We start from the raw sequence: 24,558 nt of genomic DNA on the forward strand, positions 1-24,558 counted from the left end.
CAGATTGGAAACTTTGGGCCAGAGCAGGGCTTTAGGTAGGCTGGGTCTTGCCTGTGCACACCACCGGCAGTTCTTAAAAGTAGGTGCAGGGACGGGTCCCTATCGGGCTCTCACTTTTGCACTCACCATTACAAAAATAAATCTTACCTCTGCAGCAGTACCACCCTTCCTGCCTTTGATGTAAGTTCAAAGAGACTCGTTATACTTCTTTCACAGTCCCACCATTTCAGAACTGAAACATTTTCAATATGCTATACTACGAAGGCATGGTATTTGCTTATTTATCTTATGCAGCTAATAACCATTGACAAAGTCAATAGTACTGGCTTGTAAGTGTAATTACTTGCTATATCATATATCTGGATGTAATGACAGAAGTAGCAAAATAAACATGAGGAGCTGATGATCGACCTATCGCTGAAACTTTTCAGATACTCACCCCCAGTCACAGATCTGGGTTGAATCCATCATCGTTCTTTAGCTCACTTCACCACCCCAGTTCAGACACAGCTATATGCAAATAAGTCTTGACCATGTGCCTCAGGGGAACAGCCCAGCCGAACTGCCAAGCCATGTCTTCCCTGGACCGGAAACAAGCATCCGGGACAGGTTTCGGGCTAACAGACCTTATCGCCAAGGCTAGCATGAATCCAGTAGCAAAGTGAGCAAGGGACCCACGTCTGGGCATACCCTGCCAACTTAGGGAGGACAAAGCAAACACAAGGAAATGATGGACAGAGCGCTGAAACTTTTCAGACACTCACCCCAGTCACAGATCTGGGTTGAATCCATCATCGTTCTTTAGCTCACTTCGCCACCCCAGTTCAGACACACTAACTTCAAAGAGACTTATTATACTTCTTTCACAGTCCCACCATTTCAGAACTGAAGCATTTTCAGTGTGGTATACTACGATGGCATGGTTGTTGCTTATTTATCTTTTGCAACTAACACCCATTGACAAAGCCAATAGTACTGGCTTTTTGTAAGTGTAATTACTTGCTATGTTATATATCTGGATGCAATGACAAAATTAGCAAAATACTGGTGGGGCAGCACACTATGCTAATGTCAGGAAATCCCTGCAACGACAGGGAAAAGACATCTGCGACTTCAACGGACTACAACTCCCAGAAGGCCTAGCGGGAGGAGCGTTACGCAACTCAAGGTAATGGTTGCATAACGCAATTACCACACGCCTATAAAGGCGGTACCTGAACGAAGAAGGGTGTCGGATATTCTAGTATCCACACGGCCTTCCACCAAGTTGTTCCTGTGCACCCGCAGTGAGAAGAATTCCAGCAGGATCCTAGGACAAAGACGGATGTGGGTCGAGAGAGTCTCCCCGGACCGCTCTTTGTTAGTCTGCCCTGTTTCTTCTCGGTGAGCCGCCAGGAAAGCTTCCTTGCCGCTTCTGACTCGGACGAGTCGAGAAGCCTGTCTTTGTTAGCGGACGCGGAAAACTTTGCCGCCGCCGACTCGGAGGAGTCGGGAGTCCCACACCGGGGCATTCGCTGGTGTGAGCCGTAGCTCCCAGCCTGTCCCATAACTACGGGAGACTCCAGCTGTTACGCACACCAGGAGGTGTTTGCCGTGTATCGGCTGTAGAGTTTCCGAAGACGATTGAGCGGCTGCTCTCGTCACCAGCTTTTGGCTTTATTGGGACACCGGTGACGCATCACCCGGAGGTGAAGCAGCGTCCCGTTGTAGAAGAGGAAGAGGTCGAGCGGCTGCTCCCTTCAGGTCTAGACCCCGGCTGGGTGTCTCCCTGACTCCTCTGTGGAATAAGGTCGAGCGGCTGCTCCCTTCAGGTCAAGACCCCGGCCGGGTGTCTCCCTGACTCCACTGTGAGGCTGTATCCACGATTCCCTCAAAACACATCGAGTGGCATTGCCGGCTACTGTGTTTCTGCCCTCTGTTGGCATACGCCGGGACCGGCGTATTTGCAGAGGACGGGGTAAAGTATACCGGCTGGAGGTGACCAGTGACTAGTTACTATATTGATTTCTTGTATATTGTGTTGCTATACAAATAAATCACCAAACATAGAACTGTGTCGTGTCCTGTTTTGTGGTGTCTGTGGCGACCCCGAGACCCCCAGGTGTTACAGCTAAGCAAAGATTTTCAGTTATGTGCTTTCAAGCCACACCCTCAGTTACATCTGCCACGCCCCTTTCAGAGACCCTCCAGTTTTTTAATCCCACTTAAAGCCCTAAGTCTAAGGTTAGGGACAAAGGCATTGATTAGGCTGTGGGGACCGGTAGTATCCTAAAGGAACAACTATACAAGAACCGGAGACTGGCTGTATAAGTGAAACAGGTAACACAATCGTAAACTATCCTTTTTCTAATGTCAGTACCAAATGAAGGCTTGTTTTTGGAGTTGAGGCTCCAAAAACAAGCCTTAATTTAACACTTAACACTGCTTGTTGTTAACAGATAGTGGGCTTTGGAATCATGTCCCACGTGCTACATTGCCATAAACTGCTGAATTTGCAGATCAATTTTTTTGCAGAACAAATTAAAAAGATAGGCTAATATGTATTCTATTAGGCTTATTCATGCAATGTGTCTGTAGTACATTTTTGACGATCATGAAATTCACAATGTACTTTGGGACTCCTTTTGAGCATCTGCAGTGATAGTTGCAGCATCCCGGTGGAGTTCAATAATTCTCTGTGAAATCTATGTTACTGTAGTGCATAAACATTTACGCATGTGCAACTGTAGTAGGTGTACATTTACTCATGCCTAAATGTGCCATAAAAGTACAACTATCTGAATAGGAACGTATTTTTTAATAAACGCAATCCAAAAGCTCTTTGTGAAGAAAAGAAGCCAATTGCATTGACATAATGAACCCTCATCACAGAGACTGTACGCACAGGATAGCGCATGCGCGTGACATAAACCGAAGACGCTTAAGGAAGCACATGCGTGAAACCAAAGGACCAAACGCGCACAAACACGCATGCGCGAAGGAAACACGCTTCCATAAAGCAACCGCGAGCAGAACCGACAAAGACCTTATATGAACATAAAGGAAACCTCAATTATTCAATCAAACAATTAATTAATTCTACCCAGGAAAAGGTATAAAAACCCGACCTTGAGAAACCTTCTGGCATTACCATCGGAGCCACGGAGGGATCGATCGGGAGGTATTTCCTTGCAGAAATCGTGAGTAAAAAGGTCTGAGGGCCACGAGCAGTGTCACCACTACGTTAGTGTAAGTAAAGCTAGGACCTGAATATCCCTTTCTTTCCCAAACAGGTGCTAGTTAGCACACCAGATCCTGACGCTTGGCTCATGAGGCATGTTCTTCAACTCCAAAACAGTATGTTGTGAATATGTAATGGCTTGAACTTTTCTCTTCTCTTCACAGGGACATAATACAATTTTGCCCTTTTCTGCTTACCAACAATGGTGTTACGGTCAGAAAATAAGTTCAAAACACCTGAACTAAGTTTTCTTTATCAAATGTATGTTTTATGTTATATGTCAGTGAGTCTAGTGTGTTCTTTTTGTAAACTTTTATCCCACTATAAGCACTTGAACGCAGCTATAGTGTATCACCTGTAACCACTGGAAATTTTACCTATGGATATGGAGAGGTAGACTACCAGAAAAAAAATGTTGGCTTCTTTCCTTTGCAGGTTGATCAACAGACAACGTTTTTTGCTAGGTACATTGTTTTTACCTGCACTGTAATTTTTTCTCACTTTTATTAGAAAATTCTGGTATTAGTTAGAGAAACGTGAGTAAGGTGGGGATTTGTGTACCCCGTCCTGAAGAAGATGCTATTTGCACCGAAACATGTTGACGCACACAGAGAGGAGGTAACGCACATTGTCAGCGTAGCAACCTCCCACCCTTATTTTAATAGCACCAGCCCGGGGGCCTATTAAAAATTATTTAGTCACCCCACGTGATAGGTTCTTTTTAACCTTCACTATTTTCTTAAACCCCACAAAACACTCACATAAAAAAAACCTTCACCCACACCACACATAGTCTACCACGTGCTCCCATGTATTTGTAGGTCGCAGCACGCCGTACCCCGTAGAGGGGTAGAGGGGTACGATGACCCCGATGATGAAGCATGGCACCAAGGGGCCTGTTGGTGTGTGAGGGGACCTAAAAACAAGAAAGGTGTTCCCCACTGTGGAGGATACACCTAAAAGATTCAAGGAGTGGATTCTATTTGTTTATTTTCTTGTAGGGCAACCACTTCCAATTCAACTCAAACACTTTTGGGGTTGTTATTTTCCCTTTCTTATCATGAAGACTTACTCCTGCCTTTTACAGGAGTATATCTTCGACTCTATCAATGTTTTGAGTGATCTAGCCAACAATTTGAGAATGCCTGCAACCTCTCAAGTAGCAGGTACTCATCTAGTTGGGAAACATCCTTTACAACAAAACTTTTTCCACGCAGTACCTTTACAACGCAGGAATTACAACGCAAGTTGTTACAACGACTTGCGCTGGAGGGCGCTGTAGGATAGAGAATAGTTTAATTTACTATCCAAAACCTTTCCTACTATCCACGGGGACTGGAGTTGGAATAGTAAATTAAACTATTCACTATCCAGCGCCCCCCAACGCAAGTCGTTGTAACGACTTGCATTGTAAAACCTGCGTTGTAAAGGCATGCGTGGAAAAAGCATGCGTTGTAACGACATACATCCCATCTAGTTAGACAGGCATGCTCATCTAGAACATGAGTACTCACAAACATTTCCCAGGGGTCATAATGTTTGGTCTGTGATGTGACTGGGGGCCGCATTGATGCCAGCAGAGTGCGGTCGATGGTTGGGGGTAGGGCAGGGGGGTTGATGGTAAGGTGGGTGTAGGGGAAGTTAAACATATTCCTCTAGTGTCTGAACTGCACAATGTGAAACCAGAATCTTGGGAATAATCTCAGCTTTTCTACTAAATTGTTTTGTGTCCCTTTCCTGACAGTTTCTTCATTCGCACGTAAGAAGACCTCGAAAAACATAACTTGAGGATGTGTACTGTACAAAACTACCTCCTGTGTTTGAATCATTAAACTATAACGTTGTTTATGTATAATGGAAACCCATGCCACCCCAAGAGAGCACATAAAAAACTGACTTGCCTCTTAGTTCACTAATTGCATTGTTATAAGGGTGGAGTGAAGAATCAATGTTTTTAAATTCATGTTTGAAAACTATTACTAAAAAAAAAATACTTTGTCATACACGGATATAATCTGATGTACTAAGGTGAAACTGTCCTGCATGTGAATGGAATACACTTTTTGAATTTTGAACAGACTTTATCATACTTTTACACTTTTGCTGCACGAGGTATTTTTAAAGCTAAGTGGTGCAGGACACTATAGTTACTTCCTTTCTTTAGCTAAAATGAACCTTTAAATAAATCTGTCCCTGTTTTTCTAACATTATTTTAACCCCTTGGGCGCGGCCGCAATTCTGCGCCTGTGCGGCCATTTTTAAGAGTGGGCGGGTTCATGACGGCCCCCGGCCGCCATCAGCACACGAGCACCATGATGCATGACGGCTGAGGGCCGTCATCAGCATGGAAGGGGTTATTTGTTAGTACACTCAAGTAAATAGCAGCTCAGTGCTCCTGTTGATGAGGGGGCCGCATTAAAGATCATGAGGGTTGCATGCACACCCCCAGGCAGTACTTTGAGTATATTTGATCTAGAATGTGGACAACTAACCCCTGTGAACAGACTTGCTCCACCACTGCCTTGTGATTGTGTAACATACAACCACATGCATCAATATCGGCATTTGCGAATTCTTATTTGCGAAAAAAAGCGAATCGCAAATAAGAATTCGCAAAAGCCTATGCATCATTTTTCTCGCAAATTTTATGCGAATCGGTAAAAATCGCAATTTTTACCGATTCGCATGAAATTTGCGATTTTTCAATTGCGAATTCGCAATTCCCATTCATTCCTATGGGCTAAAAGGCCCATAGGAATCAATGGGAATTGCGAATTCGTAATTGCAAAAATCGCAATTCATGAATGCATTTCAAGGGTGGAGAGGGGGGTCCAATGACCCCCCCCCTGCACCCATGAAATGTACTTTTCAGTACAAGTTACATACACACATGTCCTTAGGACATGTGTGTCTGTAATTGCACAGTTTAAAAAAAGCAATTTTATGCATATTTAAACCATTTCGCAAATTACCACGAGGTTCAACTTCATGGTAATTTGCACTTCCAGTTTGAAATATCGCAATTTTTTAAACAATGATGCATTGCTTTTAAGGAATCGCAAATTTGCGATTCCTTAGGAGCAATCGCATTTTTGGACTTCGCTAAAAATAGCGATTTTTCCAAAAATGCATGATGCATACTAAAAAGGTATTTAGGAATCGCAAACGGCCGATTTTACCGAATCGCACCATTTGCGATTCCTAAATAGCTTGATGCATGTGCCCATATATGTATACGTAATTGATCTAAGAATGAACATTTACATTTTACAGAAATGTGTTTATACTTACGAAAGAAACGTACTTGTGTCTGTTCACCTACTTTAGCATTATGCTCCCTAGAAACGCCCACAATTGTGCACCGTCAAGCAATACCAGAGTTTTAAATTCCGCCAAACCTCATTCCTTGAATCAGGATAGGGTATGATATTTTGAAAAGGCTTTATTTTGAGTGTCATGTTCATGTAAGGAGCAGCAGCTGTTTCTTTAATCAAGCCCTAATTTTTTTTTTTTTTTTTTTAAAGAGGCAAGAATGGCAGAAAGGGGTGGCATATACAGTGCAAACGAGTCCTCTAGTAAATAAGAACGAATCCAATGGTAAGTATTAGTGACTGTCATATAGATTCATCATCGGCATGTTTTGCGAGTCTGTAATAGCGATTATTAAAGAATAGCTATTACAGACTCGCAAAACAGGATTCATGTAGAAATCGCATTAATTATTGTGATTTCTACAGCTTCCTTATTTGCGATTAGCTAATTGCTAATCACAAATAAGGAATAACTCCCCATTCATTCCTGAATGGGAAGACATATCAATGTGCGAATCGCTATTAGCGATTCGCATGTTGAGTTTGCGATTTCAAGGGGGCAGGGGTGTCCAAAGGACACCCTGTTGCACCCCATAAATGATATTGGATGCAGGTGTTATGCACACACATGTCCCAAGGACATGTGTGTGTGTAACATACAACTTAGAAAAATGCACTTAAGTGCATTTTTCTAAGTTTCCGCTATTTACCACGAGGTTTGACTTCGCGGTAAATAGCGGCCCAAAATTGCGAATTCGTAATTTTTAAATGTTTCATGAATTGCATTTAAGGAATCTCAAATAGATATTCCTTAAATGCAATTCCTCGCAAATTTGTGAATTCTATAATTGTGATTTTTACATTTGGGATGATGAATCCCAAATGCAAAATTGCGCTCGCAAAGGGCCAGATTCTCAGAATCTGGCCCTTTGCGAGCCGATTTTACTTTGATGAATCTACCTGTGTGTTCCTTAGCTTGAGTCTGAATAATGAATCAAGTGGTCATACACAATAGCACCACACAATTTCTAATGCTGCGTGTTTGTGCACTGAAAAGATATGTTTGTGCGCGTTCTATTACAAGTGCATGGGTCATATCACACAAAGCGAGTACTTGAAATGCTAATTTAAGACACATGAAGTGAGCACCAAGTTAAGACACAGGACTGATTTAAATAATGGCAGAGAGGGTACTCAGTCACAATGGGGATAGAGTTCCCTCCCCACCAATATAGTGGTCCACCAGCCAAATGTAATTTCAGGTGGACCTTAAATTTGGCCACAATGGTCTCCACCATGGCCAAACTCCTCCAATGGCCCTTGGAGTAAGGGCCGTTAGAGAAATGGCTACATGTCCACCTGTCCATTTTAGAAAGACAAACATATACTCATTTCTTTACCGGTTCTTACTTCCAGGTAGAACTTGGCAGTTAGGAACAGTAACAACCTTAAAATGCTCCGCCCGCCATGGGAGAAGACTCCCATGGCGAGGGGTGAATTACTTTTTTTTTTTTTTTATTCCTGTTTCAGGAGGCTACAGGTTGCGTCCTTCCAACGAAGGCGGTAGCAAACAATAAGATGCACTGGCAGGAACCGCCATGACGGTGGTTCCTGCCATTGCTTTTATAAATGACCACATGCTTGGCAGTCATTTATCAATTATGTTGGCGGCATCTCCACCATGGGGCTGGAGTAATTCACTCTGTCCCCATGGCAGACCCAAGGCCACCCGCCAGGGTCTAAATCAGTCTCAAAGTCTCTGCCACAGTTTTGGATGAACTGAAGCCTTGAATAGTTAAATAGCTGTAACTGCACTATCTTACCACCATAGACAGTGGTACATGATAACTTTACAGAGGAACTTCAATGCCATGTGCTACTTTTGGCTTGAAATATAGCAACGAGTGTTGACATATCTAAAACAAGCAACAGAACACAACACAATAATCCACGCAAAGCAACATAACAACACAATTAAAAATGGCATATCACATCAAGATAGTCAAAACACAATGCAATACAACAAAAACGTATTACAATAATGCAGAACAAATAAACAACACATCACCATCACAGCAATATTCCACACAGCAAATGTGCTCCTAGGTTTTATTGCATTTTACCATCTCTAGCATCCTGCTTTTATAATGTGGTAGTAAATCATAATACAGTAGTAAAAGATGTTTACAACCAGAACTGCAGTATTTCATCTCCAAGGTTGTGTGACCTGGCCCATTATGACTGTACTGACTGATGTCAAAAACACTAAAGCAGATGGAATAGAACTATTTTACCACCTCAGACAATGACAAATGGTTGCTTGTCAAAAGAACTTCATTAGAAGGTGCTGCTTTTGACTGGAAATGTAGCATCAGTTTTTGGCATATCCGAAGAAAATAGAACATAACACAAAAATAAGCACAGAGCAACATAACACAATTAAAATATTACAGGGCACAACACAGCAAAACAGTCGAAACCAAATGAAACACCACAACCACAGTACAATAGTGCAGTCCACAAACACAGAAACACAAAAAACAGAAGAGAATATATCACCACTACTACAAAATGCCACACAACAAATATGCAAAAATATTATTTTCACGTATTACGATGTCCAGAACGCTGCATTCATAATGTGAAGGTAAATAAGTGCTTGTACAAAGCATTGCCTTAACTTATCGGAAAGGACATGAAATAGTACCAGTAAAAAAATGTTGTGTGAGCTGGCCCTAAATGTCAAAAGGGAATAAGACATTAGCCAACATTTGCATAACCTAACAGAGCAAAGTAAGAGTCAATAAGCCACACCACGGACTTCCTTCTTTACTTTCTGGAACCTACCACCATTGGCTCCACCTTATCTGTATTAATCCATAACAAAACACACATGCTAAAGCACAAGTCAGAATGTGAGCTCATTTAAGAAGTCTGCCAATACTCTTAAACATAATGGAGCGCTGTCTGTGTACTGGTGGTTTGGCACCTCCGGGGACTTCATTAGGCCTCCCCAAGGCCTCGTTTACGCTCAATGTTAAAAAGCAAAGAGTTGCCGGAACCCTCTGGGACCACGCAAGTAACGGAGGATGATGTCAAATTATCAGAGGAGATAATTACCTGTGTTCTGTCGCATATGAAGAAGGACAGATTTCTTATTCCAGTGCGGAAGCTCTGTGCGCTGTGGTTGTTGGCCAGAGAATGATAAGTCTAAGGGGACTGACTTTGCGAAACATGGCTACCTACGACTTGTATCAGATCCGCAGTAATTCACTGTTTACTGAACAGATTGTTTTCCTATGAGCTGGGTCTTGAAATGCTTTCTAATTACTTATGAAGCAAGGATGTTTTAAACCATGGGATAAACAAAAGGGATCTAGGGCTATATTCGCTAACATCTGGTCGCAAGATTCTGGTCACAATTTGTGGCCGGTATTTTAGCAACCATTAAAAAATTGTAAGTGCTGATCTATCTAATAATTGGTCAGTTCTTAAAAATCCACATTTTTGTGGGTCGAAATCTGACCTACCTCATGCACATATATTTGAGGTAGGTCGCGAATTATGACTCACTATGATTCAATAACTTACATAAGAGCAACTGGGCGGAGGAGCAAAGTTCAAGAGAGGTCACTACTCTACTATCTTCCTGGGGTATCTAAAGATATTGGAGTAGACGTGTCATTCACTTTATAGTGACATGCAGGGGTCAGCAGACCACCATGCCTGTGTTTGCTTTTAAATAGAGTAACCATTTTTTTTAAATGCAGCTTGTTTTCCTTTAAGAAAAAATGTGATGCATTAAAAAAATGTAAAGTTTCACAAACTTTTTTTTAGGTCTTACCAGTGTTCCCCTTGGGACCCCTGTCCTTTTCTGAATGGGCTACCATTACCTTTGTGAAGTCTGTAAAATATTCATGCTTTGCAACCAGATATTGCTCTCATACCATAAGGTATTGTTTTTTGGACGGGACGCCCTGAACATGGCTCTTCCAAATAACGATTTGTTATGGTTTCCAAGCCTTTTGTGAAACATTAAATGGGCTGAGTACTTTTGAAAAAGTTTTATGTGTTTAAAAACACTTTGATTTACTTAACTCTAAAACCCTTTGTACTTCTGGCCCCTATATTCTACCACCTTGCTTTCTTTTTTGTAAGCTCTCCAGAGTAGCAAGGTAATATGACCTTGCAGCACAATGGGTAAATGTGCTCTCTTTTTTCCAGGAGTCCATCATCGATAGATATTTGTTCATGCTCTTACCGGTGTATTCCTGGGGATATTTGTGACTCCCAAAGCATCAGATCAGAGGGATGCACAAGGAAGTCAACAAGAAGAAATGTCCAACTTTTTTAAGTAGAGCTTTGTGAATAGAGCCTTATTGGATAATATGTGAAACACATGGGATACCACACTTACAACCTAGACAGGAAATTGTAGTTTTGAGAAATGGGTATTTTAGCTACTAATAGAATTGTTATTATTGTCATATTAATGTTAAAATGTTTAGTAAACTGCAAGGTCTTTCAATAACCGAAGTTTGACTCTAATAGCAGAGTTCAAAAACATATCATGCAGGGAATTGTCCAGATATGTAATAACTTAGGGAAGCCAACTCCAATTTACCACCTGTACATTAACCTATATTCATCAGAAGAAATGCGTCATTTGCATGTCACAGCGAGTTAGTGGGAGCTATAACAGACAGTAGCATCTAGAAATTCCAAAGGTAGAAAGGGTTAGGAATGCACTTTACACACACATTTGGGATTTCACAAATTTATGAATTAAAATATCACTAAAACATAACAGAAACACATGTGGAATATTTAAAAAATATGTTTATTTGTATATTCCACTTCAATTATGAAGATCTTTGCCAAAAATGTGAGATCTGCCCAGAAATGTTACAAACTCACAACTACCGCTGAAGCCCCAATGACTCTAACTTTGCCGAAAAACATATCTGCGGCCATCACAAAATGCCCTAAAGTGCTGAGCATGCAACATTTTGTGAAAACCTTTATCACTTGTGGCCACTTTTCCAGAGATAGAAGTAGTGGCTGAACTGCTAAGACAGCTTCACCTTGGGCCATATGTATCAAGCCAAATTGTCCTCGCAAGGGCTGAAATTCGCAGAATTTCGGCGTTTGCGAATGCAATTTGGACAAATGGTATGTATCAAGTAAATCTGGTTTAAAAATAAGGAATGGCAACATTTGTGATTCCTTATCTTGCGATTGCATTTAAGGAATCGCAAATGTTGCGATTCCCTTAATGCAATGAAAGAAGCCAAAAAATTTGCACATTGGCCTTAAGGAATCGCAAATTACCACCAACTACTAGTTGGTGGTAAGTTGCGAATTCCTTTCAAAATGCATATTTTTTCATTTTTCAAAGTGGCATGTGACGTACATACAAGCCCTTAGGGCATGTATGTGCGCCACATGTGCACACATGCAGATTTCAGGGGTGCAACAGGGTGTTCTTTGGACACCCCTGCACCCTTGAAAATATTCTCAATTTGCGATTAGCAAATTGCGAATCGCAAATTTCCCCTTCATTCCTATGGGCCTCCTGGCCAATAGAAAAGAATGGAAAATTATTCCTTAATTGCACTAATCGCAATTAAGAAATTTTAAGGAATCGCTAAAAATAAGCGATTTTCTACATACATACCATTTTGCGATTTCTAAATAGCGATTCCTTAGAAATCCCAAAATGGAATGTTGATACATATGGCCCCTTATCTTTTGTTATATCAGCTGGGCACCCTCAGTTAAGATGTCATGGGTACTTACTGCAGGATATCTCAAACCATGTAACCTGTGCTCTGGTTGAGTTGCTTCTCTGTACATACTGTTCCTCATTCACTCGCCTACTGGTTCCTATCTTTACTTTCCATTTGACCACTTGCCATCATTATTTGTATTTTCTTTTGGCTGGGTGCTGTATGTTATGCTGACTAGACGTGATGCGATTCACTTTAGTTTGGATATGTGTTCAGGATTATTCTTCGTCTTCCTTCCTCCCCGTTTATTCTGTATAAGCATTAGGCCTTTCAATATGCACCTTTTTGTATTCTGTTGTTGTTTATCCCTTTTTGTACTCTTGTTCTTTTTTTGAAAACTGTCAATAAAATCTCTTTAAATCAAAAAGATGTCATGTGTGACCCATCTTGCTCACATTTATTATCTGATGAGGGTGCGGTCATTTGTGGTGCTTGCGGGTGAGTCAAAGTGATGGCTCCGTTTCTCTAGTCTTGACTTCCTGCTGCTGTTCACGGATCTATTCTAAGGTACATATCTCCTTCCACAATCTACAATGGAGTAAATAGTCCCATGGAGTGCCTAAAGTGCGGTGGAGGATTGCTTTTTCTAGGCGTCCCACTCTACCATCATGAACCCTCCTTTTGCCCAACATGACTTTTCCTCTTATACTATAATTACTCCTCCATGCCTTCTGATGCCTTTTTTAAATTAAATATCCACTTCTTTGCGAATACACGCGCCATGGTCCATCATTAGGTTCCATGGTCGCCCATTAGGGAATGCTATCCTTGGGCAGCTGCTCCTCCTGACTTGTCCTCTGGTAGCCCTTGCACTGCTTTTGCTACTTGTGTCTGTCTCGAGGGTCATGAAAAAAAAGTATACAAAAAAAGTGATGGATGGAATGCATGAACTAATCTCAGCCACGGGTAACGGCTTCTCCATAGTTACGGGCTCATCTGCTGGGTACAGCTTGGTTCCAGTGACACAGTATGCACAGGACCCAGGTCTGGGTATACCCGATCCATTTAAGGCAACAAACTAAAGTGTACAAAAAGTGATGGATGGAATGCATGAATTAGTCTCAGCCACAGGTAACGGCTTCTCCATAGTTATGGGCTCATCAGCTGGGTACAGCTTGGTTCCAGTGAACCAGTATGCACAGGACCCACGTCTGGGTATACCCGATCCACTTAAGGCAACACACCAAAGTGTGCAAAAAGTGATGGATGGAATGCATGAATTAATCTCAGCCACAGGTAACGGCTTCACCATAGTTATGGGGTCATCAGCTGGGTACAGCTTGGTTCCAGTGACACAGTATGCACAGGACCCACGTCTGGGTATAACCGATCCATTTAAGGCAACAAACTACAGTGTACAAAAAGTGATGGATGGATTGCATGAATTAATCTCAACCACAGGTAACGACTTCTCCATAGTTACGGCCTCATCAGCTGGGTACAGCTTGGTTCCATTGACACAGTATGCACAGGACCCACGTCTGGGTATACCTGATCCGCTTAAAGCAACAAACTAAAGTGTACAAAAAGTGATGGATGGAATGCATGAATTAATCTCAGCCACAGGTAACGGCTTCTCCATAGTTACGCCCTCATCAGCTGGGTACAGCTTGGTTCCAGTGACACTGTATGCACAGGACCCACGTCTGGGTATACCCGATCCACTTAAGGCAACAAACTAAAGTGTACAAAAAGTGATGGATGTAATGCATGAATTAATCTCAGCCACAGGTACCAGCTTCTCCATAGTTACGGGCTCATCAGCTGGGTACAGCTTGGTTCCAGTGACACAGTATGCACAGGACCCACGTCTGGGTATACCCGATCCGCTTAAAGCAACAAACTAAAGTGTACAAAAAGTGATGGATGGAATGCATGAATTAATCTCAGCCACAGGTAACGGCTTCTCCATAGTTACGCCCTCATCAGCTGGGTACAGCTTGGTTCCAGTGACACTGTATGCACAGGACCCACGTCTGGGTATACCCGATCCACTTAAGGCAACAAACTAAAGTGTACAAAAAGTGATGGATGTAATGCATGAATTAATCTCAGCCACAGGTACCAGCTTCTCCATAGTTACGGGCTCATCTGCTGGGTACAGCTTGGTTCCAGTGACACAGTATGCACAGGACCCACGTCTGGGTATAACCGATCCATTTAAGGCAACAAACTAAAGTGTACAAAAAGTGATGAATGGATTGCATGAATTAATCTCAACCACAGGTAACGACTTCTCCATAGTTACGCCCTCATCAGCTGGGTACAGCTTGGTTCCAGTGACACTGTATGCACAGGACCCACGTCTGGGTATACCCGATCCACTTAAGGCAACAAACTAAAGTGTATAAAAAGTGATGGATGGAATGCATGAATTAATCTCAGCCATAGGTAACGGCTTCACCATAGTTATGGGGTCATCAGCTGGGTACAGCTTGGTTCCAGTGACACAGTATGCACAGGACCCACGTCTGGGTATAACCGATCCATTTAAGGCAACAAACTAAAGTGTACAAAAAGTGATGGATGGATTGCATGAATTAATCTCAACCACAGGTAACGACTTCTCCATAGTTACGGCCTCATCAGCTGGGTACAGCTTGGTTCCAGTGACACAGTATGCACAGGACCCACGTCTGGGTATACCCGATCCGCTTAAAGCAACAAACTAAAGTGTACAAAAAGTGATGGATGGAATGCATGAATTAATCTCAGCCACAGGTAACGGCTTCTCCATAGTTACGCCCTCATCAGCTGGGTACAGCTTGGTTCCAGTGACACTGTATGCACCGGACCCACGTCTGGGTATACCCGATCCACTTAAGGCAACAAACTAAAGTGTACAAAAAGTGATGGATGTAATGCATGAATTAATCTCAGCCACAGGTACCAGCTTCTCCATAGTTACGGGCTCATCTGCTGGGTACAGCTTGGTTCCAGTGACACAGTATGCACAGGACCCACGTCTGGGTATACCCGATCCGCTTAAAGCAACAAACTAAAGTGTACAAAAAGTGATGGATGGAATGCATGAATTAATCTCAGCCACAGGTACCAGCTTCTCCATAGTTACGCCCTCATCAGCTGGGTACAGCTTGGTTCCAGTGACACAGTATGCACAGGACCCACGTCTGGGTATACCCGATCCACTTAAGGCAACAAACTAAAGTGTACAAAAAGTGATGGATGTAATGCATGAATTAATCTCAGCCACAGGTACCAGCTTCTCCATAGTTACGGGCTCATCTGCTGGGTACAGCTTGGTTCCAGTGACACAGTATGCACAGGACCCACGTCTGGGTATACCCGATCCACTTAAGGCAACAAACTAAAGTGTACAAAAAGTGATGGATGTAATGCATGAATTAATCTCAGCCACAGGTACCAGCTTCTCCATAGTTACGGGCTCATCTGCTGGGTACAGCTTGGTTCCAGTGACACAGTATGCACAGGACCCACGTCTGGGTATACCCGATCCGCTTAAGGCAACAAACTAAAGTATACAAAAAGGGATGAGTGGAATGCCTGAATTATTCTCAGCCACTGGCAATTACTCGGGCCGCATCCCAATCCATCATTATTTTGCACACCATGTCACCTCAGTTTGGACCCAGGTAAATGTAAATCAGTCTTAACTCTGCACCAATTGGAACAGTCCAGGGTCAAGACTGATTTGCATATTGCTAAGTTGCATGAAGTAGAATGTGGATCGGTTTCGAGATGGGAGTGTGTTTGTTGCTATGGTTAAGTAGGTACTTTCAGGTTTTGAGTACCTGCACTTTATTTACAGAGAGTGCTTACCTGTACTCCTCAGCAGAGGTGCAAGACATTTAATTGGCGAGTACCGGCACTTCTCAGACGCAAGTACATATTATAATACTCAGTTTTTCCATATCAAGCACTGGGTAGGTTGGTTAGAATGCAATACAAGTTAAGAGAATGTCAGTGGTTTAAGCACAGAGCAACTCTGACTGCGGCTCATAAAAAAGAAGTTGGGCCCCTGTATTTTTTTTTTTTACCTATTAAGCACTGATGGGTGTACCTGCAGGAGACAGCGTCGAAAACACCGCAGACATTTCCCTAGGAAGCTAGAAAATAAATCAGCAGGCCAAAGTCAACGTCGATTAAGGAGGAAGTAACATCCCTTCCGTTAGGAAGTCACCGCATCCTTTTCCGTGTCTGACTGACACGTTGCGCTTTATTTTTCACACACAAATTGAATAGGTTTCTGTTTTCACACTTTTGTGATGTTTATGGGCATTTCTTGCCCGGAGACGAGTCTTACTGCGACACATAAACTGCAAACAAGGGTCTACTACGCAACAAGCCGAAGGTAAAAAGTTGGGAAATTCCATTCCTTTCTCTGTGTTTTTTCATCGATTGTATAGTCCCCATAGGCGCTTCGAAGACTAGTAAAAGCAACCTGTTGATTGGTGCATATTGGCATAGAGGCCCGGGCGGAAAATGTAGAGGTGTTCGGACTGAGGAAGAAAATAGGCACAGGCACCAAAATAAAAGTGGCCCCCATTAGCGAATTAGAAAGCTAAAAACGTGGCCCATGGTTGCAAACTGGGGCAGTTCTGAACCTGTAAAGACACCTGTTTAAGTGTTCTGCAAAGTGCATAAAACTGCATGGATTAGAACTTGCTGCAGGCAATGTTTGTTAAAATATCAGGAAAATCAACAGTAAAAATCAACACATCAGACCATAAAACGGTCCCTCTAGCAGCCAAAAATCGGGCCCCACACACTGACCTGTCAGACCGACTCTATAGTACTGTCGATCCCTGCACACGAATACAGCATGGGAGTCATTTGCCCCAAAATGTCAAGGATCAAAAGTGAAATCAGCCAGTCTTTGACCCCACTGACTTCAGAGGGGAAGAGTGTTGTACCAATATTAGTTCCTCAACAGCTACTTATTTGTTGCTACGGGGTTATGTCGAGGACAGAAGAGAAAAGTAGAGAAACTAAACAAGCATTGGCAAACACAAGAAGTCTGGTGTTGGCTGCCAAACTCCTGGTTTTGTCAATCCTTTTTCTGCTTTGTCAAGGTTTTTGCAAAAGTTTACTGTAGGAGAAGCTGCTTGGCTCTCGGCAATCTAAAACAGACACTGGCTAAAAGAAAAAAAAATGTTTGGTCTCAAAAGAACACTGCCGTAGTACTTCTGTGCTGGGGTGACTAGATTTTGAAATAAAAAAAACACAAAACTAGAAGTAGGTCTACACTTTTACATCATCAAAGGGTCACAGAAAGAAAGTGCTCGGTGACACAGAAACACAGACTACGAGGTACTATAAAATGCAATTTTTAAGCTTAGCATCTTACCTTTTATTAAATTGCTGTCTGATAGGAGCTGCTAACTTGTCCTGCTTTAAAACACATAAAACCATGAAACATGTCTTCAACTGTTTTCAATCACCCTCTTTGAAAATCGGGGCTTGATCTAAATTAGATAACATCTAGCAGGACAGCTGTTGAAAACCAGTGGCGGCTTCGCCTCTAAGGCGGAGGAGCGTCGCCCCACAAGAAAAATAAAATGATAATAACAATGTTATTATCATTTTATTTTTCACTATTGTCGTGCGCTTGAAATGTGCGGGTGGGGCGGGCTGTGCCAGCCGCAGAGCAGGGGGAGGAGTGAAGGGAAGCTCTAAAGCGTACATGACTGTTTGGCCAGACGTTTTACACCAGCCAAACAGCTATGCGCACTTTGTATGTTCCTCATCAGGCTGCGTTACACAGCCTGGTTAGGAACATGCCGAGGCTTCCATTCCCCATCTGAGCACCAAACCAAGGAGCTCGGACCAATCACAACGGAGCTATGCAGTGTTGTGATTGGCTTATGGGAGGGAACCCGGGTGCTTCCTGTTCCTACGTGCGTCTGTCATGAGCCTGGACGAAGATGACGCAGTAGAGACAGCTGCCTTGAAGGTAGGTCTTTATTCCCCCCTTTTCTTTTTTCTAACACCCCCATCCCCCACCTGCCCCACCACTAATCCTCTGTAGCAGCCGCTAGTGGTGAAAACCCGAAACTGTCCTGGAAATCGGGGATGTCTGGTCACCCTATCCCTAGCACTTAAGGGGTTTACTTTGTATGCATAGGCACTGCTTCCAAAAGGGCAGAATGCTGTCACTCACAGTGAAATTGTCAGTGGTTGAAGTGAGCTGACCAAGTGCCCCAAGCTGTATGCTGTGGTAGAGTAGTACTAATGTGAATGACACAATAACAAACCAATTAATGAAGCGGGTTGGCTGAGAGCCTCTTTTTTTTAAAATAAGTATGTCATACACATAATTTTAGTAAAATCAAAAGATGTTGGCTAACACCAGACCAAAAGAGTCTCACAGAGCCCTGGGTACATGATATACCTGCTAGTGCCTTCATGGCCCCTGAATCCAGAGGCAGAGAGGGCAGTGCCACTCGGATCGGAGGGCAACCCTGGCTGCACTCGACTGGCATGTATGCTATGTCAATTGCAATGGAATGCCAACTTTGTAATGCCGCTTTCCAGCTGCTGAGAAGTGTCTCTACAGTTTCTAGTTTTGCGCAATGCCTGCCGCTGAAAGAAGTGCGTCTCCGCCCACTTGTAAGGATGCTTGCACACTGAATGTATTCCCCCCTGCAGGGAAGCTTAGGCGCAGTCCTCTTATTGTTTTGTACCCCTGCTAAGAAGCGTGCCCTCGCACAAAATGTATTGCACCCATACCAACTAGTACAGTCCATTGCACTGAGAAGCGAGGCATCTTATTGTTGAAAGTTTTGCACCATTCCTGAGAAGTGTGGGCTTTCCCCCACTTAAAGTACTTCACCCCTACTGAGAAGTGTGGACCCCCTCCTGCCACATTGAGTGACCTGCAACCTTGCTTAGGAGCATTGGCGCACGTGCTCACGTGCTCACTTTCAGTCTAGAGAAAACAAGAACAGTTCTCTTTACCCAGTCTTGCATCTCTACAAACACCAATAATACATGTTGTGGAATGTTTATTTGGTTGTTATGTTTGGCTCTCATACAGAGCCTCTATCGTTTACATCAGTTTCTGAATCTGATAACTCAGCGCTATCACGTAGCAAGAGTTGATAACAAAACTCGTTGCCCACAGTAGCTACAGCATAGAGGCTTTCGCGGGCAGGCTGACTGCACTCTCTGAGAGCCAGTCAGCGCAGCTCTACTTTCTGCTTTGACTGGAAGCAGAAAGCACAGCTGCAGGAGGGGGAAGGAAAGCAAGGAAGGTGGTGAGGGTTGGTTAGGGGTAACCCTGGGCATAGTTCGCTAAGTAGCGCTATGCGTAGCTTCGCGAAGTGCACTTCACACTACGCGAGCTACGCGTAGTGCTCTGTTCGCACAGTGCGAGCTGACTTTTACTGCCGCTCGAGTCGATTTTTACTCGAGCGGAAGCTTTCTCAACGCGGACTGATAGTTTCTCATCGCGAGTGGTCACGAGCATTCGCGACCACTCACAATGAGAAACCTGACCTCACCGCGTTGAGAATCTCGCCGGGAGGTTTATTTTCCACGCTTGCGATCGGCAACTTGATGTTGCTGATCGCGAACGAGGAAAAGTCTCGCTAGGATGTCATTTGGCTGGCTCGCTGTCGCCAACTTGGCGTTGAAGACCACGAGCAAGCAAAAAATGACCGCTGCACTACGCTACGCGTGTTTGCACTGTGCTACGTGCAATCCGCGTAGTGCCAAGTAGCGCAAACTACGCGAGCGTAGTGTTGTGCTTTGCCCAGGGTTAGTTAGGGGTGGCAGGTCAGGTACCTATTTTTCAAATTTGGTAAAGGGAGGAGAAGACAGGCTTTGTATGGCTCCCCTATTACTCCTCTGCACCTGCACTGCAGTTGAAAGCAGGGGAAGATGATGTTGGGGGCCATACGTAACATAAAATTATAAAAGTTGCACCTTGTCCAGAAATACTCAGATACATTTTTTTTTTCCTGGCTGGTGAACTATCTGCTGTTCCCTTCATTGTTACCCTTCTCCAAATAAGTTAATTCCAATGCTAAGGAGTTGTTTTTCTTTTGATAAATGCAAATCTACCTTTGTTGCTGACTTTTATGAATCTGGCCAAATGTTTTGTAAATCATGATACAACTGACACTGGCTCTCAAATTGTATCCAACGTGTTAATTTGTGTTCAATATGCGGTATTAATTAGTATGTATTCTTTTGTGTATAACTTGTGACATTACATGTACAATGGGGTTGGTCGGACTTCCCTTGGTGCCTTGATCGTGCTTTCTAAAACCCCCAAAAATTAAAAATTAAAAACAAATAGAAAACGTATTGCTTACTGTAAATATTATTGTAACAGGGTTGCTGGCATAGCTTCTTTTTGCAGTTGCTGCTTCTGATATTAGGGTATTACATACAGTATATTACACAATAATATTGCATAATAGCTCTGCTTAGATTACAGTACAGGATAAAAACAAACCCTTCACAAGCTCTGGCTTTCAAACTAATCCAACAAATATACGTCAGCAGAAGATGTTTACAAAATACTAAAAGTAACTCGCCTTCAACCTTCAGTATCCCAGGTGTGTGCGTACTTCAGCCATTATGCAGACATAGATTCAGAATGATTTAATGTGTTTTTATTATCCCTCCATAAGACATTCTGCCATCTATAAACACTATACGTAACACGTGCTACCCTCAACCAGTATTATGGTTGTCAATGTAATGACCTAGGAGGCATGGAAGGGTGAATTAAACTTGCCACAAGGATTTGAACTTGTAACCCGCAGATCACAGCAGATGTCAGCAGTGAGTGTTTCACTCACATGAGTTAATTTGGTGTTGTAGCCCACTGCAGCAGACTATGTTGATTGTTAAAGGCCCTGAACCTAAGTTATAGGCCTGAGCCTCAGGATAGGCCCTATAACAAGGGCGGGCCATTTACCAACAGGTGTAGTCTGGGGCAAAACAGGTATAAGGCTATTAGAAAATTACACCCACTGGGGGGTAGAAAGTTCTAACATAAGCACGTGGACGTCATTTCGGGGTCCCCAGGGGTTGGAGCTGCAACCGCTGGTTCGCCCCTTGTGACCCCTTGCACTGCCTTTGCAACCCCTGGCCTTAGAGGTGGCAAAATCAGTGACAGGTACACAGTGGCAACTCATCCTTATGGACATTGGCTTGGCGTCCACTCTCATTGTTTTCCATCAAATTTCTTATTACACTAATAGTGAATAATATTACATCAGTCATTGTTTGTGTAATAAAACCCGGAGAACAACTAGCTGGAATAAGATCTTCCATGGAAGCTGGGGTAAGTAAAAAATGCTCCGGAAGGTATATGTGTGTGTGCTGTGGGTGAGAGTGCGTTTACGTGAAAGAGTGTGTGCAAGTGTGAATGTGCGTATGTCTAAGCAAGGGTGTGTGAGTGAAAGGGAAGATCAAGGGACATCCAATGTCACTTCTGCTACCCCTGCCATTTTGGTGGATTAACGTCCAGGAATGAGCAGAGTGGAAAAGAAACACAAGCATTGAAATGTTGGAGAAGAAGGCTTGTACCAGCCATTAATGGCCCTAGGTCACTTTGGTGTCTTCAATTGAATTCTCAACATTACATAGTTCTAATAGCCAATATATACTTCCAGAGAAAACGAGGTCGCCCATTTCTTTGCCTACTCCTGCCTTTGCTTTAGACTGCGGTCAAACCATGTCAGTCTCAGGTAGTCCCATCAAATTTGCTAATGTTTAAATGAAACACAGGCAGGTGTTTCACGGCTTGCACATTCCTCAAGACGGCCACAGATCGCTTTCGGGCCACATATTACGTACAGTCAGAGATGTAAAGAAAGTTACCCCTCTTCAAAAACCTCTGACCAGACTTTCCCCAACTTTCCTAGCGGCACGCGCCTGGTGACAGTCGAGCTTGCGGCGCGTGCCCTGGTAAGTAAATAACAGGATGGCTCACCTTCCTGTAGAACACGCTAGGCTAGCGGAGCGACCCTACAACGAGGCGAGGACCCTGCTATGGGTGCCTCACGCTCACAGTAGAAGAGGAGGACGGGCTACACGTGCACTCCCACACACACAGCGCTTGCTTTTTTCACTACACGCGAAGCGCTAGTTTTCTGTTTGCCCCAGCAGGAGGGCACTAGCTGTTTCTAAAAGTGTGGCCGTGATAACGAGGGAAGTTTTGGGACCACCTGTTGCCAGACCTTCCCCTACACCTGACGTTGAAAAGTCGGGGAAAGCTGTCGTCCTCGTGAGAGGTCTGACCAGGACGGGCGACAGAACATGACCGCCTTCCTCGCCAGAATCCACTGGGAATTGAAGCATCCTAGAGCTGCGGGGTGAAAGTGAAGAACGTTACAGCCTTTTGTTTTGAGAAGTCATTTTCCGTATAACACTTACCTACCTATAACAGTTTTCCATATCTGAGTTATATCCGGACACAACTTCCACTATATGGGGCTGGGAAGGGGGCGAATCAACTATGACTTATTCATGTACAATATTAACATTTCACTGGCGCCCCGTGTAACAAGTTCGCGATTTTCTGCAAGTTTACATGTTCTCTTTCTGAAGCGTATTTCCTGATCACAAAGTAGACCTTTTCGTGCGTAGAATGTATTAAATCCGCCTTGTAATGAGCTGCGATTTAATTAAACCGATTGTTAAGACAATTTTTTTTACATATTTGATTACAGTCAGGTCTAGCAAATGTGTGTATTGTTTATTACAATGTAATATAATTCTTTCATGGGCATAGTTCAAACGTTACCCGCAATAATGACGATGTTTGTCGTTTAATGTTCTACATCCTTGAGTCACAACCACTGCAATCTTCCGCATCCACGTCTCAAGCGTTCCCTATCACCATTGGGTACCATTCATATGTATAAAGCCCTAGCTCCCGGCTCGGCGTGCTTCCAGATGTCTGCCGAATACAGTACGGACACAGCACGGCGCGGATCGAGAAATGAAAGAGGGCAGGCAGCTGGAAACCTGGTTGCTGTAGTAACAACACGCAGACACATTATTATCACCGGGGCAGCCCGGCAATCGGGATTCTACAGCAGGTCAGCTGCAGCGGAATCTGCAAGCGAACCCTGTGACCACCTACGCAACTTTTACATAACATTAAAAAAAGCACAAGCGCGAGAAATGAGAGGTTGCACTTTTCAGGGCACGTACCTCAACAATTAAACAAGACATTTAACCATAGTGGCATCAGCTCGGTGTCCTCGGAATGCCGTGAAATCTCCGAGCGGGGCCGGCGCATCAAGGACTGCAGGGTCCATCCACTGAATGCAGATCCGGGGGTGGCGGGGACGGGTCAAGGAGTATTGGAAACATAAAGTCTGAGGCAAGGAGGGGTGGTGCTGGAGGGCATAGGTGTGTGCAGAGGGCGGGCTCCCCCGCAGCCTCCTCTGCAGGGAGGGGGTCTGCTAGCTGGCGGTGCTGCTGATGCTGCAGGAGACCGGTGCTGCGGTTGCTGTTGTTGCTGCTGCGGCTCGGCTGACAGGCAGCTCCTGCAGCCGGCAGGGGGCGGCCGCCCAGTCCCCTCCTCTGGCTCCGCCCCGTTCCCACAGTGACGCCAGAGCAGCAGCCGCGGCCGGCTTGGCGCGCGCCCTGCGGATCGGAGGAAGGCAGCGGCAGGAGCGGGGACTTGTGAAGCAAAGGTAGCGTCTGTCTGTGCGCCCCGGGGAGCAGTGCTTAATTTGTAAAGTAATAAGTGCCGGGGCCCTCGTGATGAGGCCACTGCAGTTCTCACCACACATTGCCACTGCCAGCGCTTCCAATGACAGAACTTACCCAACTACTAACCATCACATTGCTACAAGTGTGGCAAATCAGACTGTTCGAGACCCCAAAGCTTTAAGAATGCTTTGGGTGGCAGGTTTTAGTTGTTTTAAACGTGTATTAAATGAATAAACAAGAGTTTTTATGCTTATCTTTGAATAAGCAGCTTTCCTGTGTCCCGGTACTGGCAATTAAGTGCCGGTGCCGAGCACCGGAAAGCACCTGCTCAAATTAAGCACTGCCGGGGGGTGACCGAGTGAAGAAGCAGGCGTTACCGGGACGTAGTTTTCATTCAGAGAAAAACATGCAGAAGAGGGTGATATAAAAAGGAAGAGAGGAGAACAGCGACAAAGGGAGAAAGCTGGAATGAAAACAACCTGTAAGAGTATGATAAACAGAAGGGCTTTAACCCCTTGCATGCTGATGACGGCCCCCAGCCGTCATGCACTACGGTGCTCGTGTGCTGATGACG

The 24,558-nt window shown here is 43.9% G+C and overlaps 1 protein-coding gene across 2 annotated transcripts in view; it reads right to left on the reverse strand.

The window, feature by feature from the left end:
• Nucleotides 1-23,816, reverse strand: part of PDE7B (phosphodiesterase 7B) — a 1,067,027-nt gene extending 1,043,211 nt beyond the window's left edge. The window contains exon 1 of one of the 2 annotated variants that reach the window (XM_086927442.1): nucleotides 23,478-23,816. In XM_086927442.1, coding sequence (XP_086783568.1) covers nucleotides 23,478-23,498 — 21 coding nt within the window. In that variant the 5' untranslated portion in view covers nucleotides 23,499-23,816. The remainder of the gene's footprint in view (nucleotides 1-23,477) is intronic. The other variant, XM_086927441.1, reaches the window with a different exon arrangement.
• Nucleotides 23,817-24,558: the final 742 nt, after the last annotated feature.

This window comes from Lissotriton vulgaris, chromosome 6 (assembly GCF_964263255.1).
Source record: "Lissotriton vulgaris chromosome 6, aLisVul1.2, whole genome shotgun sequence".
Lineage (NCBI taxonomy): Eukaryota > Metazoa > Chordata > Amphibia > Caudata > Salamandridae > Lissotriton > Lissotriton vulgaris.